This window comes from Ascaphus truei, chromosome 2, assembly GCF_040206685.1.
Source record: "Ascaphus truei isolate aAscTru1 chromosome 2, aAscTru1.hap1, whole genome shotgun sequence".
Lineage (NCBI taxonomy): Eukaryota > Metazoa > Chordata > Amphibia > Anura > Ascaphidae > Ascaphus > Ascaphus truei.
In genome coordinates this window covers 313,449,290-313,469,130 of record NC_134484.1, presented here as the reverse complement: position 1 = coordinate 313,469,130, position 19,841 = coordinate 313,449,290, and the positions used below count along the sequence as shown (strand labels likewise).

General features: G+C 43.9%; 1 protein-coding gene across 1 annotated transcript in view; it reads left to right on the top strand.

The window, feature by feature from the left end:
• The window catches only part of ZPBP (zona pellucida binding protein), a 229,959-nt gene that overhangs the window by 78,477 nt on the left and 131,641 nt on the right, over positions 1-19,841 (top strand). Inside the window, exons 3-4 of the mRNA XM_075586462.1 lie at positions 10,348-10,473; positions 14,505-14,654. Of these exons, the coding sequence (XP_075442577.1) occupies positions 10,348-10,473; positions 14,505-14,654 (276 nt within the window). The remainder of the gene's footprint in view (positions 1-10,347; positions 10,474-14,504; positions 14,655-19,841) is intronic.

Genomic DNA, 19,841 nt, shown 5'->3' with positions numbered 1-19,841 from the left:
GAGAGAGAAAGAGACACACAGACCTGGGGGAGAGATATATTGTTACTGTACTGCAAACATTTTCTAATTTTTACTGCACAGTAATAAGAAGAGCTACAGGAACTTTTTGGGGACACGGCCCCTTCCTGAGACAAAAGGTACCTGTGTGGGAGAGAGAGACACAGACTGGGGAGAGGGAGGGAGTCTGTGTGTCTGTGTAAAATATAGTAGAGGAGGTAAGGAGAGAGAAAAGATGTGGAGGGGGAGAGAGAAATTAATAAAACAGTATAAATGGCACCGCTATTGGACATATACCATTATAATATTTATTTTTAAGCGATGTAATTTGTTTTAGAAATACTTTTTTGTTGTGTCCCGGGTTTTACTTTTGGAAATCTGGTCACCCTATGTATGTAGAGATGTATGTATGTACAGACAGACAGACCTAGTGTATATATGAAAATAGTAGCAGGCACTCCAGAACTTGTTGAATAAATTAAAAGTATTTATTACAAACTGTCAATGTTTCGGCCCTCCAAGGAGCCTGAGGGCTGAAATGTTGACCTTTTTGTAATAAATATATGTAGCCATGCATAATAATGACTGCGTACATCTTCCCTGTTGGCAGTAAGCCCTGGTAAGTACAGGCCTGCCAACAGTAGTTATGGAGGTTTTCCCTCACACCCTGGTGTGGTGCCCTGTGTAAGGAAGGGAGTGGCTGTATGCTCTGAGTCCCTGGATAGTGACATCAGAGATGCGCCTGCCCCCTGAGGTATAAAGGGCACAACACTGTCAGTTAGTAGGTGTTAGCCAGCAGTTGTGTGAAGCAGCTGGTAAAATGTATGCTCCTGCATAAGGGATTGGAGGAATACTTTTGTGACCCTAGTGCTGTAACTAGCGGTAGCAGAGTGACCAATCAAGTCTGTCTAAGCCACACTGTGTCCAGGGACCTGGCGCAGTGGTGATCTCCCTAGGAGAAAGGGAATCCCACTTCAATACGGGAGGGCGTACCTGGCAAAGGGACAGCACGGAGAGATGTGCGGCTAGAGCTGGCAGCTGCATGGGGCAGTCTGCTACATCCCAATCTACAATAAAGATGCCATGTTCAAAGAAACCCCCACTGTGTGAGTGTGAAGTTACTCAGCAGTGGCAGTCACCACCGAGAAGAAGTTCCTCACCAGGACCATCTCCCTGCGGAAGCATAGATCCTGATGAGGTGGAGGCGCTGCATGTGAAGTAAGTTGGACTCGTAACCACTACCTCAGATACCTGTCCTGATGATATCCTCTATAACACCAAGCGGGAGACTCAGGAGTCCTGTTACTTGCAGGTGCACCACCACACACGACCTTGTAATGGGGACCGGTTAGACCACACGGGCCAATGTGAGATTGGGTGGGTCAGACAAGGGGGGTCCAGCCGTTACATTTGGAGGCGCTGCTGAGATACCTGTTAACATGACAGGCTTTTGCTAGGCACACACTAGGAAACAGGGAGAGTGTCTGCTGCCACTTTGTGCTGCGTGGGACGGAGCCAGGGGTAGTCGGGGAGCTGCTGGAGCTGCAGGCCGCACAGACGCCTTGGGATCCGTTAGGGGTTAGTGAGTCTGGAGCAGGGGGCTATTCCTGTTCTAGTCGCCTTGAGGTAGCGCTAGCGGGGGACGCCTGAAGGGGTAAACTGGTAACTTAGGGCAGGAATTCTGGAAGGGTCCGCACTAGGCTAGCCAAAAGTAGGTCGACGCCCAAAGTACTGCATGGAAGAGCCAGAGTACTCTAGTCTCCATTCCAGACCACTTACCAAGGAGCACAGACTGGAGGAACGTGTTACAGTAGACACAGAAAGAGTGAGCCTAGCCTGAGGTAGTGCAAACACGAGTCAGATCTACGTTAGGTACACAAGGTGGTGCACAAGGCATGTTTATTGTACGGATGTGGTAGCTGCCCCGCAGAGCGGAGCTCCACGTACAGGAACGCAGTGTTCAACAATCAAGAGAGACCTGTCAAAATGGAGGATCTGCACAGAGCAGAAGGTCCAGGATGGCAGGGAGAGAGACCTGTCAAAATGGAGGATCTGCACAGAGTAGAAGGTCCAGGATGGCAGGGAGAGAGAACCGTCAGAATGGAGGATCTGCACAGAGTAGAAGGTCCAGGATGGCGGGGAGAGAGAACCGCAAGAATGGAGGATCTGCATAGAGCAGAAGGTCCAGGATTGAGGTCAGAGGAAGAACACGCATATGAACTGTGCGTGGACGAAGAACAAGCTACAGAAGAGACTTTTGTGAGTTTGTTGTGGAATGGCGTGAAAGCCGTGGCTGCGCCGTGTTTATCATGTTTTTGTTCTCGGGATGATACCCCTGAGAATAATGAGCATGACAGTGTTATCCGATGGGAGGAACGAAATGGACTTTGTTATACCCCAATTAACAAACAGCCAGACGCTACCTCAAATGGGAAAAAGGACAATACTTACCAAGATGGCGGTTCCCGCGTTCCCGATACACCGCGTGGGCATGCTGCAGAAAGTCTTGCAACTTTGCAGTTTGCTAATTATTGGCCAGGATTGGCGCCAACGAGAAAACTCCACCCCGATGGGGAGTTTGGCGCGAAAGCTGGAGCCGCGCCCTCATGGACTATGACTCACTCGGCCCCAGTGCTGGGTCAGCCTACAAGTCTACGAGACATCCCCCTAGTTTCAACCAGGGGGAGTGGTTTGCAGTTCCACCGGATGTCGACAGAGAAAGTAGGAGGAGGGGTTGCTAAATCAGCCCATGCCCTTCAGTTGCGAAGAGCCATTGACCAGTACAGACCTCTGAAACGAGTGCCTCCGCTGGTGAATATGGCTGCAGTTGCTGATAAAGTGGACCAGAGTCCGTTGATCTCTACTCATCCCTACTCGGCTCCAGGAGGCTTCCTGATCATCCGGGTAGAGGGTGTGGAGACTGTGGCGTGTCTTTGCCTGCAGTGCAGACTGCCGGGCGGAGCCGTGGGCAGCAAGGCCCGATGCCCCCACTGTGGACTGCAGTACATGTGGCCCATGACCACTTTTGTACCGGTACAAGCGGTGGGAGTAGCAGGAAATGTCCCGATGCCGATCGACGAGCACTATGGAATGAGAGTGCAGGTCCCGCGGAGTCGGAGTCAGGTTCGGTGCTCCCGACGGAGAAACCCAGCCATCGGAGAGGTGATCACGAGGAGCCCATCGCCGGTCTCCTACTGGGATGCCTCGGCCGAATTGCCAAGTGGAATCATCGGACGAGGAGTGTGCTAGGCTGTCGAGTAAGATGGTCATCAAGAGAGACTGTCATACTATTGGTACGCCATGGAGAGATGCCATTCCCCGTGGTGTGGAGACACGGAGTCGAGTGTCTCCAGTACCGCGACCACCCGATCGCCGGAGTCCCACTGCCGTGGTGACTAGTGGATCGGAAGGAGGTCGATCCACCCCGACCCTGCGAGGTACTAAGATGACACCGTGCCTGTCGCAGACCCAGGGGGTGGAGGAGAAGGAAGAGCGAGTCCAGAGCCAGACTGGATCGCGCAGCAGACGGGCGTTGCCAGATGTCCTTGTGGAGGAAGAGATCCCGATTGGGGATCCAACCCAAGATGGCGTCGCAGCACGTGCGTGTGCGGAGGAGAGTCCGGACGAGCAGAGCGGCATCGAGTGGAGATGACAGCGCCTCTGCGGTCGAGCAGCGGAAGCCGATCCCCTACTACCAGGGGGAGCGAGCGTTCAAGTTGCAGAACAAGAAGCCCGGGGCGGCTGGCGAAAGTAAGTTGACCAGGGCTTGCCGAGCTGAACGGGCTGTTGCGGCAAAATACAGAAGGTCGCATGGGCTTGATTACCCGTATGTCCCGGAACCTCTAATGAGAGAGATAGAGGAAAATAGGGAGAGATGGCTTAAAAACGATATCCAGCACTATATCGTAGATAAAGGGGGAGCCATTAAAGGAATTCAGGCCGAGCAGAGGGTGTCCCAACTTATGCGGGTCTGGAAGATAGGACGCAGTGTGTACATGCACAAAGTGGTGTATTGCAATGAGCGAGGGGTACCACGCGAATACAGCGTGACTGTGCATGATGCCGCGGGGTGGGAGGTGAAGAAGCCAGATCCTCGATATTATTATTGAGTGCCAAATTAGAGTGGTCTGCTTTTTCTTTAGCGCTCCCTGCTGGTCAGTGAGTGAGATGGGCTTGCATTATTATGTCAATGTGATGATGTTTGCCATGTTATTTGTGTGTTCTTTTGCAGTGTTTCCTGGCGCAAGGTACACCAAATTTAGGTCAGAGCCTGGACGGTGGGTATTAACCAGGGGGAGTATGTAGCCATGCATAATAATGACTGCGTACATCTTCCCTGTTGGCAGTAAGCCCTGGTAAGTACAGGCCTGCCAACAGTAGTTATGGAGGTTTTCCCTCACACCCTGGTGTGGTGCCCTGTGTAAGGAAGGGAGTGGCTGTATGCTCTGAGTCCCTGGATAGTGACATCAGAGATGCGCCTGCCCCCTGAGGTATAAAGGGCACAACACTGTCAGTTAGTAGGTGTTAGCCAGCAGTTGTGTGAAGCAGCTGGTAAAATGTATGCTCCTGCATAAGGGATTGGAGGAATACTTTTGTGACCCTAGTGCTGTAACTAGCGGTAGCAGAGTGACCAATCAAGTCTGTCTAAGCCACACTGTGTCCAGGGACCTGGCGCAGTGGTGATCTCCCTAGGAGAAAGGGAATCCCACTTCAATACGGGAGGGCGTACCTGGCAAAGGGACAGCACGGAGAGATGTGCGGCTAGAGCCGGCAGCTGCATGGGGCAGTCTGCTACATCCCAATCTACAATAAAGATGCCATGTTCAAAGAAACCCCCACTGTGTGAGTGTGAAGTTACTCAGCAGTGGCAGTCACCACCGAGAAGGAGTTCCTCACCAGGACCATCTCCCTGCGGAAGCATAGATCCTGATGAGGTGGAGGCGCTGCACGTGAAGTAAGTTGGACTCGTAACCACTACCTCAGATACCTGTCCTGATGATATCCTCTATAACACCAAGCGGGAGACTCAGGAGTCCTGTTACTTGCAGGTGCACCACCACACACGACCTTGTAATGGGGACCGGTTAGACCACACGGGCCAATGTGAGATTGGGTGGGTCAGACAAGGGGGGTCCAGCCGTTACATATATTTCACCTGTTCAACAAGTCTTGAAGTGCCTGCTACTCTTTTCCTTTATTCCTATCTTTTTGCAGTTAATGCACCCTGGCAGTATACCAGTCTCAGTGGAGTGCCACCAAAAGCAATGATATAATTAGAACAAAAATCCAAAGAATCCGCAGCACTCACTGGTTATTATCAAACTTAAAAGAGTTTCATTTATATCACATGCATCAGGGGTACATACAAGACAGATCTCCTTATACTTCCTCCCAAACCTGGCCCTACTACCTCCTTCCACATTACTGTTGGAAGTACGATCATTCACCCGGTAGCCCAAGGACGCTGCTTAGGGGTTACACTTGACTCCTCTCTTTCATTCTCCTCTCACATTCAAAACGTTTCTAAAACCTGACGCTTTTTCCTCCGTAATATCACAAAGATACGCCCGTTCCTCTGTTGCACGACTGCTAAAACTGTGACTCAGGCCCTCATTCTCTCCCGTATTGATTACTGTAACCTCCTGCTTTCTGTCCTTCCTGCCTCTCACCTGTCTCCCTTACAATCTATCCTTAACGCTGCTGCCAGAATCGCTCTGCTCTTTCCTAAATTTGTCTCCGCGTCTCCCCTTCTGAAATCCCTCTTCTGGCTTCCGATCAAATCCCGCATCTCACACTCAATTCTCCTCCTCACTTTTAAAGCTTTACACTCTTCTGCCCCTCCTTACATCTCAGCCCTAATTTCTCGCTATGCACCATCCAGACGCTTGCGTTCTTCTCAAGGATGTCTTCTTTCTATCCCCTTTGTATCTAAAGCCCTCTCCCGCCTTAAACCTTTTTTGCTGACTGCCCCCGCACCTCTGGAATGCCCTTCCACTCACTACCTGACTAGCACCCTCTCTATCCACCTTTAAGACCCACCTTAAGACACACTTGCTTAAAGAAGCATATGAATAGCACTGAGGATAATACTATACACATGATACATAAAGCTTGGCCACCTGCAGATGCACTTACCAAAATTCCCTCCTACAGTCTCTGTACGTTCTCCCTACCTACCATTTAGACTGTAAGCTCCTTGGAGCAGGGATTCCTCTTCCTAAATGTTATTTTTATGTCTGAATCACTTATTCCCATGACCTGTTATTTATATTATCTGTTATTTATTTGTTTACCCTGTGTATTCCTACTGTGAAGCGCTATGTACATTAATGGCGCTATATAAATAAAGACATACAGGACGGAGCGTCGTTTCAGACCTCCCGGTCATTATCAAGGTCCGAAACGTCGCTCCGTCCTATCTTGATGCTTGTGATATAAATTAAACTCTTTTACTTTTGATACTAACCAGTAAGTGCTGCGGATTCTTTGGATTTTTGTTCTATCTATTTGTGTTGCTGGATGGTGATCCTGGCTACTAAGATAAGATAAGTGATTTGACCCATTGTTGCCTATTTGAGTGCCCTGAACATTCTTGTTTTGTGTGTGTATGTGTATATATATATATATATGGAAAAAAAAACAGGCACAACTAGACATGCACTGTTTTTAGGTAAAACCCTTTCTTGCTTTATCCATTGTAACACCGCCGAAAGAAGAGATCAGTGTATCTCGAAAGCTCGCACAAATAAAAGCATTTAGTTAGCCACAGAACGGTATTGTCTATTTGTTTTTGATTTTATATATATATATATATATATATATATATATATATATATACAGTGTTCGACAAACCTATACATTTGCTCGCCCCGGGCGAGTGGATTTAACCCCCGGGCGAGTAAATATTAGCCCAAGCAGCACACGTTTGGTACTAGGTGGCGAGTAGATTTTTTTGTGTGGCGAGTAGATTTTTTGGTGATTTGTCAACCACTGTATATATATATATATATATATATACATACACACACACAGTTAGGTCCGGAAATAATTGGACACAGATAAAAGTTTTGTTATTTTGGCTGTGTACCAAAATAAATTCAAGTTACAGTTAAATAATGAATATGGGGTTAAAGTGCAGTCTATCAGCTTTAATTTGAGGGTATTTACATCCAAATTGGAGGAAGGGTTTAGGAATTAGATCTCTTTAATATGTAGCCCCCTATTTTTCAAGAGACCAAAAGTAATTGTACAATTGACTCAAAAGCTGTTTCATCAAAAGGTGTGGGCTATTCCTTAGTTATTTCATCATCAATTAAGCAGGTAAAAGGTCTGGAGTTGATTCTAGGTGTGGCATTCACATTTGGAAGCTTTGGCTGTGAACCCACAACATGCGGTCAAAGGAGCTCTCAATGCAAGTGAAAAAGGGCATCCTTAGGCTACAAAAAAAAGAAAACCCAGCAGAGAGATAGCAGAAACATTAGGAGTGGCCAAATCAACAGTTTGGTACATTGTGAGAAAAAAAGAATGCACTGGTGAGCTCTGCAACACAAAAAGGACTGGACATCCACGGAAGACAACAAGGGTGGATGATCGTAGGATCCTTCCATGGTAAAGAAAAACCCCTTCACAACCTCCAGCCAAGTGAAGAACACTCTCCAGGAGGTAGGCATATCATTATCCAAGTCTACCATAAAGAGAAGATTTCACAAGAGCAAATACAGAGGGTTCACCACAGGGTGAAAACCATTCATAAGCCTCAAGAATAGAAAGGCCAGATTAGACTTTGCTAAACAATATCTAAAAAAGCAAGCCCAGTTCTGGAACAGCATTCTTTGGACAGATGAAACTAAGATCAACCTGTACCAGAATGATGAAAGAAAAAAGTACGGAGAAGGCTTGGAACCGCTCATGATCCGAAGCATACCACATCATCTGTAAAACACGGTGGAGGCAGTGTGATGGCATGGGCATGAATAGCTTACAATGGCACTGGTCACTAGTGTTTATTGATGATGTGACAGAAGACAGAAGCAGCCGGATGAATTCTGACGTGTATAGGAATATATTGTCTGCTCAGATTCAGCCAAATTCAGCGAAGTTGATTGGACGGCACTTCACTTTACAGATGGACAATGACCCAAAACATACTGCGAAAGCAACCCAGGAGTTTTTAAGGCAAAGAAGTGGAATATTCTGCAATGGCCGAGTCAATCTCCTGATCTCAACCCGATCGAGCATGCATTTCACTTGCTGAAGACAAAACTTAAGGCAGAAAGACCCACAAACAAACAACAACTGAAGACAGATGCAGTAAAGGCCTGGCAAAGCATCACAAAGGAGGAAACCCAGCGTTTGGTGATGTCCATGCGTTCCAGACTTCAAGCAGTCATTGCCTGCAAAGGATTCTCGGCAAAGTATTAAAAATGAACATTTTATTTATGATTGTGTTAATTTGTCCAATTACATTTGAGCCCCCGATATAAGGGGACTGTGTATGAAAATGGTTGCAATTCCTAAACGTTTCATACAATATTTTTGTTCAACCATTTGAATTAAAGCTGAAAGTCTTCACTTCTATTGCATCTCTGTTGTTTCATTTCAAATACATTGTGGTGGCGTAGAGAGCTCAAATTATGAAAATTGTGTCTGTGTCCAATTATTTCCGGACCTAACTGTATATACATACATACATACATACATACATACATATATCGTACAATTTATTTCATTTGTAAAGCGTTGGATGCATATACAGTGCAGTAAATACAGCCACATGGTATTGGTAATATTGAAGTCTGTTTCAGGTAAATCTGGAAGGCAGGAAGAGCATTTTTAATGTTCGAAAACAGTTCAAGACCAATTAAAGATCAAACTCAATATTTTTCCTTCAGTACTAGCAAGATTCTGCAGGGAAATGTGACTGGTTGGACGTATAAATGGTCTGTAAGGTCTCCTGGCACTGCTTACTAAATATGGCCAATAATATTTCATCTTTCCTATTTGCATTTTCAATGAAATAAAGACTCAGAGGAGAGTAATTACTTCAGTATGTTATGTTAATAAATCTTTCGTACAATAATTGAACGTCTTTAATGCGCTGATGGGACATGGAGGTAAAACAGTTTTGTTTTTTTAAATAATCATTAAAAGCGCGTGGCTTTTCCGGTCCCCCTTCCTCCTACCGATCAACTTTGACTCCTTATAATCCACCCCCTCCCACCCGCTGTCGGCGGCTCTGTATGTCCTCACACTGACTCACTGACAGACTCACTTACATAAAGACACACTCACTGATATACAGCACACTGAAACTCATTCCCCTGACCTCATGGAGAGTAGGGGCAGGCAGAGTAGTTCAGCTCTACGTCACGCTCCTGCCCTCAGCCCCCACACGCCTCTGCCACCAGCTCTCTGATGCCCCCTCCTGCTCTCACATACCTGTCAGGCACCACTGGTCACAGCACCTGATTCTGCTTTGATGTCGAGCTATGAAAGCAGGATCAGGCGCACTGCTACATGCTGCAGTGGTGACTGACAGGTTAATCAACACAGGCACCAGGGACAACATTTTAGGTTATGGTCGCTCGGGAAAGTCCATCCCTGCCTTAAAGACTAGAGCTTTACCTTAATGTCAATCATTTGCTCCTGAAAATTTGTCCCAAGTACTAACCTTTGACCTGTCCATAAGACATCCCTTAACCGTCAAATAGGACAGCATGCCAAGGACCCCTATGACTGTCAGAGAGCGTCATGTGATTTTTGCTCGTTCTCTAGAGGGAGATTGCACATACCACTACACAGGAACAGTGAATGCGATTAGAACAGAAGTGGAGAGTGCTGCTAGGCTTCCTGCTGCGTAAAGGTTAATCCAAGCAGGGGCCTTACAGTCAGGGCAAAACTTCACACTTCTATGAATAATTAACCATAAGTCAGCCAATTAATTTACAGCTATTCAATAAATCCATCTTGTTCTATAATTAAGAACTGAGTCATGAGAGTTCCCAGAATGACACTTTTAGTTACTGTATGTTGGTCTTAAATTACTTTTATTACATTTGCTTACTCTTAGCCTATGTTCTTTAACTAAATTCTCACATACCAGTCACTTTTTCAGTCTACTACTGTGTATTTGTACATATTGACCCCAATTCAATATCCTGGTTAGATGTCTTCCCTATGCTGAATAGTTTAGCTGGATTGAAATGAATTGAGCTGGTCCCCTCTCCAGCACGGGGAAGACAGCATATGGTATTAAATAGGGGCCTTTGTGTTTTTAGCCTGGATATGTTACGTAAACTGTTATTTTTCCCCCTAAAAATACCAATTTTCCAATTAATGATATACTTACAGTTCATGTCTACGTCAAGCTGAACCACAACACACCCCACATTTTGTGCCTAACAGAACACCTCAGAGATGTGGAACTGCAAGATCCACTGTACCAGTGGCACGGACCGTTGGGACAATCACTGCCTGGTAAGTGATGTTCTTATTTCTCAACACTTTGTTAAAGCAGCATTTTTGTAGTCCTAAGGGATGGTTGTAAGTACAAAAAGTTCCACAATTCGATAGTACTGCTTACTTTATCTCTGTACCTTGGCTGCCCCCACTTACAGAAATGATAAAATACCAGCTGTGTCTTGTTCGATGATGCTCATTCTTGCTGCACTCGTCCATTGAGTATTTCCTCTCTTGAAGGGGTGGAGGGAATTTACTGTGGGATTAGTAATTATTGTGCTGGAAGGTGTCTCATGCTATGTCACTTCTTAGTAAATATGGGCCTCTGTGGCTGAGAAATGTTGATTGTAATTTGTAAGAAAATTCGGAAGGGCAGGCCCATCCCTAGGGTATGTGCCACCTTAGGCAATCACTATTAGAAAGCAGGGGCTTTCCGGAGCTGAAATTAACGGATTTCATATCTGAGGATCCCCTGCTTCAATCCTACATGGATTTAAAAAAAAAGGAAAGCAGCAGTGCTGCTACTCTCTCCCCCTTGCCACCTCCTGAGACCTGCCGTCCCTAGGCAGTGCCTTACCTGCTTACTGCCTAGGGACGGGCCTGCGAATGGACTCAGAAGTTTATTCAATTTAAACACAAGTTTTTAGAACCCAAGTCTCAGAATATTTGTGCCGCCAGTAAAAATACTGATTTTGTGCATATTGATCTGTATGGTTGATTTCAAGTGCTGGTTGTATTAAGTGTGAAGTTAGACAAAGAAGGAAAGGGAAGTGGTGGTCTTGGTACATGTTGGTACATGTTGGTACCAATGACAAAGTTAGAGAAAGATGGAGGGTCCTAAAAAATGATTTCAGGGATCTAGGCCAAAAGCTTTTAGGTATTTTCTGAAATACTACCAGTGCCATGCGCTACCGCAGGGAGACAGACAGAGATTAGGGAGGTTAATGCATGGCTTTGAAAGCGGTGTAGCATGGAAGGTTTTGGTTTTTAGAGCACTGGGACTCCTTTTCTGAGTGGTGCCATCTATATTCTAGGGATGGATTGCACCTCAATGAAGAGGGATCTTCTGTGCAAGAGGGGAGAATGTTAAAAAGGTTGGAGGAGATTTTAAACTAGGATGGAGGGGGGAGGGGAATGAAACATATAACGAACTAAATAGAATAGATGAGGATACAAGGTGGTATGGAGGTAGAATGGGGGCAAGTGCAAGTTTGACAAGCAGTGAGACACCCATAGTAAATACATACAGTATGATACTAGAAAACTATTAAAGACTAAACCAAGTTGGCGCAGAAAGTAAGGAGCACATAAGATAATCGTAAGGGATGAAAAAAAACTTAAATGCATGCTTGCTAATGCAAGAAGCCTGACAGATAAAATGGGGGAGCTTGAATTAACAGCTGCAAGGGAGCAGTATGATATCATAGGCATTACTGAAACATGGTGTGATAAAACTCATGACTGGGCAGTTCATTTAGGCTATTTCCTTTTTCGGAAGGATCAAGCAAATACAAGAGGAGGTGGAGTATGTTTATATGTTAAACCGGATCTAAAACCTATTATAAGGGAAGATGTTTATGAAGGGAATTATGAAATTGTAGAGACCTTGTGGATAGAAATTAGCAGTGGAGGTAAAAGTATAAAGAAAATATTTTTAGGGATATGCTATAAACCACCAAATATCGGTGAGATTGAGGAAGGTAAAATACTTTTACAAATGGAGAAGGCATCAAACCTAGGTCATGTTTGCATAATGGGGGATTTTATTTATCTAGACATAGACTGGGGCAATGAGATTAGCATTACAACAAAAGGAAACAGGTTTTGGGGGTTGCTTAAAGACAATTAATTATATGACCCAAATTATTGAGGAACCAACCAGGAGAGGGGAAATACTGGATTTGGTAATATCAAACATAGTAGAAGTAATAACAAATATTCAAGTCCTGGAACATTTGGGTAACAGTGATCATAATATGGTCTCATTTGAAATACATTATCAAAAAACAGATTACTTGGGTTCAACAAAGACCTTAAACTTTAGAAAAGCAGATTTTAATAAACTGAGGTCTAATCTACAAGTAATACACTGGGATGATGTTTTTGCAGGGAAAAATGTAGAAGATAAATGGGCAGTCTTTAAAACATTGTTAGAAAAGCACACTTATCAGTGTATACCCTTGGGTAATAAGTATAAAAAAAATAAGTCAAAACCAATGTGGCTAAATAAACAAGTAGGGGAGGAAATGGACAAGAAGAGGAAGTCGTTTAGATTCTTTAAGTCAGAAGGGACGGAGACATCGTATCAGAATAAAATCAGGGGTGAATAAAATAGTAAATGGTTTGGGTAAAATAGACGAATAGTCAAGAGTGGGGCAACTACAGTGTAGTGCTAACAAATTCATATTTATGCTGGTGGGCCACCAAAACCGAGGTACAATGTTCAAGATCAATGTTATGATGCTGTCAATCACCATGGAAGACAGACGGCAGTATTTTGTGTCTGATGACAAAGTAGATAACCAATGTAATAAAACAATTGAGAAAGCCGCCATGGTGCTGGTTGTATAAGGTAAGGTAACAGCAGAAAGGAGGTAACAATGCCAACTTTTCATGTACAGAACAGTATATACAGATTTATTTATTTGAATGTCATACTCGGAAACCTGAACAGTTGTAAGATTTCAGGTTAGTTTTAAACACTGTTCATGCTTGAGCTTTTCTGAAATTTCAACAGCGAGGTCCAAGTATAGTAGAATCTTATATTAACCTCTATCTTGCTACCTCCATACTTTAAGTTTATTAAAGTGACACCTCAAGAGGATGATTCACAAAAATGTGATAGCCGCAATTGTTAAGAACAGACAAATGCTAGAGGTAAATACAGCTGTAGCCCCCACAGTTTGGGTTTGCCGGAGGGAAAAGCACTTGGGCAAATCACGTTGATGGTTTGCCAACATGGATTCTATACCTTTGGCACGATGATTGCGCTTGTGGTGTTTAATATTTTCGATGTGAGTTTTTACCTTTTTGAATGTAAATGAAATATTCTATTCACATGGTCTCTTGTTGGGCTCCTTTCTTGTGTCATTATTTGTTGAAAGAAACATTCCTGAGACGTGTAGATTATGTACACAATAAAGAGGTGAAGGTGCGCACAAGTATAGATATTTACCTATATAAGCAAAAATCTAAAGCAAAAGAGTAATACTCTAGCATAGTAACAATAGCTGGACATTAAACATAAAATATCTCTTACAACCTCCTACAAAACATAAGTGCTTATTTATTCTATTGTTAGATCAGGATGAGAAAGGAACTCATCTCTATATACAAGTAATTTATCATGTGACAAGTAACACTGAGGCTCGAAATTCTCTACTAAGTAAGAAATACTAGTATAAAGGGCATATACATATAGATATAAACACTATCATTCATGCATTGTGATCCAACAATAAATCACCACTGTTTTTCAGCTGCAGTAGCTTGTCCAAGATGGATTTAGCTAATTCATTCTACTTGTTATTGTGCTGCAATAATGGTACTGTAGTTTGCTTTTATTTGGAGGTGAAGACAAAACCGTGGGATATGAGATCTGTCAGGAAATCTATAGCTGGGAGTATCAGAGTTCATGAGTTTAAAGGTGCCAATTTTATATTTATGGCGGTGAATTTGCATGTGTTAGTTTCTCAGCTGTCTCAATAGCCTGCAACTAAAGTCCACCATCAATATGCGCCAAATAATGAGCTTTGCATTCGTAAAAGCAATGATCACGACTGTTCTCTTAAATATTTTGGATCTTATTGACCGTATTACCCCGGACATCAAACTGTACGTCAGTGGGAAGCAAGCAATCTAATAGGTTGCTTTTCCACATTAGTCATTGCACGTGGTATGCAATGGCCTGTAGCCATATCAAAAGGCCGCACCCACCCTTGCATACCACCGCACTCGTCCTGGAGAGAACTTACGAGAATGTTTCTGCAATAGTGTTAAGAACTTGTTGCAGTAGTTCAACAAATGTTTTATTTTACATTCTTTATCAGATAGCACCAATGTGGTAGTAACAGCAACGGGGACACTTCTAATCAGGAACTTCAAAGAAGAGATGAGTGGCATGTATAGATGTACCCTCCATTATTCACCTTCAGAAAAGAAGAATGAAAAAAAATATTTCCTCGAATATATAATTTCCGGTAAGGCCACAAGGATTTGAGTAATTACATTCTCTTTGAGGTGGGGCTCAGGATACATTTTTTTTGTTATAATCTGTAAATAAAAGAACACTCTTTTGAACAACTGTAAAAAATGAAAGGGTTACATTATTGTAGATTGGAGACTTTAATACAGCATTAAATATAACAGAAAGACATTTATAGGGATTTGTGTTGGTACTGTATTACATTTTATTTTGTTTGCCTTAGGCACTCTCCCAGCATCACTACAAAGTATAAACATTGAAGTTACTATAGATGAAGTTACAGTACCATATTTTGCATTCTGCACTTTTAATTCTAACATGTTTGTTTTGCCTTGCAAACTAATTTGGTTTCTCAATATTCTGCTTTTAAAGAATGCGATATCTCTAGGCTAGATTCTCTAGAGAAATTCAAATGTAATTGAATCTACTTAATATTTGATGTTTTTTTATTTTTTATTAGAGATGGCAAATTAATAAGATTCGGCAAAAAAAAATATATATATCATGAAAGGTTTTCATAGTTCTTGCTTTTTTGTTAATATATTGGGCCAGTAGATGATTTGGCAAAGTTCTAAATCACACCTTTGCCATATAGAATTCTAAAGTTACAATATATAACACATGTGCACAAAAGATGCATTTCATTAAGGCTGATGTTAAACAAAGCATTGTCAAAGGCTGTCACTGTGCCACTTTGCATGTACTCTAGTAAGACTTTGTACAGCGGCTGCTCTACCATTTTGGAACGTTTAGGGCGAAGTTTGTTTTATGTGGACTTTGACAACATTGTACGCTTTCTTCAATTAAGAAGCGAGCGGTGCTAAAAGAAAAAAAAAAACAGAGTATGGACTGTATTGCAAAGCTTTGCCGATATATGAAGGGTAAAATTGCATCAATCCTGAATAGAGGAGTGGTATATTCAAAATGGCGACGGTCTGCGCTCAACAGTAGGTACTAACCTACTGCAGAGCCAAAATGGTATCCTTGAGAAAATTGTGAGTGTATACGGGACATATGTGACTGTTGATCAAAACTAAGTGCATTTATGGCTGAGAGCCTCATTACAGAAAAATTGGGCAAGCCCAACCCTTCGCTACCAGAATTTTTTTTTGCTCAAGTTCATGGGGGCAGCGGTTCCCCACAAGCTAAGAGAGACAGTGTTTCCTGCTCAGTTAAAAGAGACAGAGTTTCCCGCCAAGTTAAAGATGGATGAAGTTTCCTAACAAAGATGCAAGAACCCTTAATGGCAACGATGTTCAGAGCCTAGTGGTGTGAAGTGTGTGGTCACACCCTTCCCTCCGGACTCTCCAGCAACATTCTGGGGATACAGATCAATATGGGCCACACCCTAATCCTGCCGGTTTGTATGGGGAGGTACTGAGTTTCATCAGAAAGACAGAAGCACGTGGAACATGGATTGACCATATCACTCTCTTTCTCGTGATTGTGTGTATTGGACTATTTCACGATGGTTTTGGTGAGATGGCGACTGCTACTAGGACACCACAGCTAGTGCTCTTTGACATCCCCGGCAGGGTCTTTGTCATTACCGTAGGAGACACAGAATTTCTACAAACTTCTTGTTTTTGATGTCGACGAGGAGACTTAACAATATTAGACAAGTGTGCAGAACACGGATTACTTTACATGCAGCCACATGTTTATCGGGCAATGGAATCACTGATGGAGTCTGCCTAAGGGAGTGGGGACACGAGCGAAACTGACGGATCCACCCCTGAAAATCCTGCAGAACCTGGCGCGCCTCCTCCCTATACCAGCAACCTGAATTGGTTAAAGAAGTGCACAAACCCATGAGTTCTACCCCAAAAGAGAAGAGCGATGCTGTTCCTATCCCTACCGTCTCTGAGATGCCTCTAGAGATCGTTTCGGTAGGACCGCCGGTAGGCAACACTATCCTGGAAGTGATCAATGATCCACCGGAGTTTCCGCAGTTGGTGGAATCCGAGGATCTTATTTCCCAGGGGAAAACCCCCTGCAGCGCAAGTCTCATGGCAGTGCTGATTTTCTGCAGGATGGTGCCCAGAAAGTTGGTATGACACGAATGGTGTCTGGCTGACGGGGTAAGATAGAACAATGGTGGCCGGGGGGCCATATGAACTGAGGAGGAAAATTATACCTATATACGACACACTGAGTAACTAGATGATCATTTATTTTTCAATGACGATGTACAGTGGGACACGGTTCTGACTGAACTTCCCAAAAAGGAACCATTAGTCTGGGTTCTAGCCAGTGCTCCAATGGGCTGTAAACTAACCCGGCTGAGTCGGGCTGATGCCATGATCCGGGATCGGGTCAAGAAGACTTGTGGTTATGAGTACCCATATATGCCTGGGGATACTATGGATATAGTAGATATATTCATGAAACATTGGTTACAATGTAAAGATAAGGCTCGCATTTCTCAGTGTGGGCATATCCTGCCTTCAGAAAATCAGTATAGAGTAGATTCAATTGTGAGAATATGGCACATTGGTCGGAGGATTTATAAAGACCGGGTGGGTATAAAGTATAGACGAAAAGGGGGCTAAACGTGTTCATCTGGGTCAGATGGTTTCATGTGTTCTACACTACCCTTTCTAGGACTGGAAATAATTGTGTTCTGCTCCCACTGCTATGCTCCACACATCCATTAGAATATAGGATGTGGTAATATCAACGAGTACACACCTGCTGTACACCCAATGGGTGTATACTGTAACTCAGCTACCTGGATAAGGTTAGGTGCACAAGTTTGATATGTTCATGTGTAAGAATATAGTGTGTTATTACAGATTATATATAACTAAATGTGTGTATATATTGTGATGCCTCTGTCACGTTGCAGGGTTTTATGTCTCAGATCAAAGGCAGTAAACGTAGAATTCGTGGAACAGGGGTTTATTTATAGGGTTAACTCATAATACAAAAGACGTATCTCCCTCCAGGAGTTTTGACTAATACTGCTTAGTCCCTAACTAACAGTGGGAGAACTAACCTCCTTCCCCACTTTAGTTCTTGTACCTGCAGCTTTCCACTGATTCGCTTGCAGTCCTTCACTGGGCTTTCTGTATGTGTGCTCTCAGATTAGCACAACAGCAGCAGCACAGGGAGCTGTCTGTGCGGCCTTTTACATTGTAGCTCATTAATTAGGGGTCAGGTGAGAGGGAAGGGAACACACCCTGGAAGGTGCTGGTTCTGCAGATGCAGCCACAGATATTAGACCACTTGCCTTGGAAAATTAGTGGCTATCTCATCGTAACACTGCGAGATTTCTTCAGCCAGAATAATGGCCCATTGGCCCTGCGTTTGAATGGGACCCCCGCTGTGTTAATTCGATGGGTCATTTCAGCCTGCTCTTGACCAACTCACGAGTTACTGCGAGATAGCTACAAATGTTCCCAGGCAAGTGGTCTAATACCGGTGGCTGCATCTGTATGTACCTCCCCTCAAACACCTTCTGCATGAGCACATCACATATCCTCCCACCCCCTTTGCTCAATTGTGATCGTGTGAGCACTTACATAGAGGGAGGTGTATACCCAGGACAATGCGTCTGCATTTCCATGCTTGGAACCACTTGAGACTCAAAAACCTATGACACATTTAGTAGGGTTTGCCATCAGATCAAATTCCTCTAGGGGGTCTAGAACTACCTGTACCTTTTTCAGATGAGAGTCCCAGTCATCACTGTGGATGATCACATCATCAGGTAGCTCGCGGCATAGTCCATGTGGGGTTTTAACACCCGATCCATCAACCTTTGAAAGGTTACCAGAGCCCCATGTAGACCGCAGGGTAGTACATTATGGGTGTGTAGTACAGCCCACCTAGTGTGGAAAACACAGTTTTTTTTTTAGTGGCCTAACACTAGTGGTTCCTGCCAATACCCCTTAGTCAGGTCGAGGGTGATTAGGTATCGGGCATCGCCTACCCTGTCTATCAGTTCGCCCACCCGGGGCATGGGGTATGTATCAAATTTGGAGACTGCATTTAGTTTCCTAAAATCATTGCAGAACCTGATCGAGCCATCCGGTTTAAGAACCAGCAGTACAATAGGACTCGACCAGTTACTGAACGATTCCTCAAATACGCCGAGGTCCAACATTTTCTGTACCTCCTCTTTAACGGTACGTCTTGGGAAAACAGGGGAGCGCAGGTTTCAATATGCAAAAAATAGAAAAGCACAAAATAGTGCAAATAAAGTTAATTCAAACGATGTGATGAGAATGTATCAAATGAATGGAGACTCACATGGTGTCAGATGTAATCAGTCATATCAGAGATCAGTGGCAGATGCTTGACTCTGTAATGGTAGATGAACAACCCCACAGCTGGATATCTGATGTAATGTGGACAGCATACACGGCAGCCTCACCAATCAGGGTTTTAGAAAGGAAAGAGAGGCTTCCATAGCGTAACACAATAATATCTTTTATACACGCAATAAAATTAACACTTACAGTGTCATAAAATCAAATGGGCACATAAAACACGTGATATCCCCAGCTCCAGTCGAGATCAACTGGCACACCAATATGACGGCTGGAACGGGGATCCTCTGTGTCCTATGCGTGGCACACTCGTTGTGCGTGTATCGGCATCCGATTATTAAATCTGCACGATGTATGCGGTGGACGCACTAGAAAGCACTGTTCGGAAAACAGCCGGTACGAAACTACACTGTCACTAGTCACTTGAGAAAGACCTATTTAGGTCAAAATGTTGTGTGGCACAAATAAATTAGCATTATAATCAAAACTGTAGAGCGTTGGATCCCCCTTTTTTCCTGAGTATTGCCCTGGAATTACTCTGACAGGTACTCCTTGAACCAGCAGTACCGGTAAACTGTATGTATTTATTTTTTCTTTGTGGTGTGCAGCATACTCCTTTTTTTACTGCTGTATGACATTAGGGCCCTAGCACTGTTGTATAGTAGCATTACGGATCTGTGAACTGTCCTGCTTCAATCGCTTTATCACAGCGCTCTAGCAGTGACGTCACTGACAGCTGCTCTGCATTTTCAGTGTATACTTTGAGTCTAAGTCTCTTACTCCTACGAACACTGGGACTGTGGTTACCATCTATTTTCCACTATTGCCCTATACTTATACTCCATTTAACCAGTACAACCGGGTCACGATTACTAGTGACACCGCGTGGTGAAGGGAGGAGGGGTAAT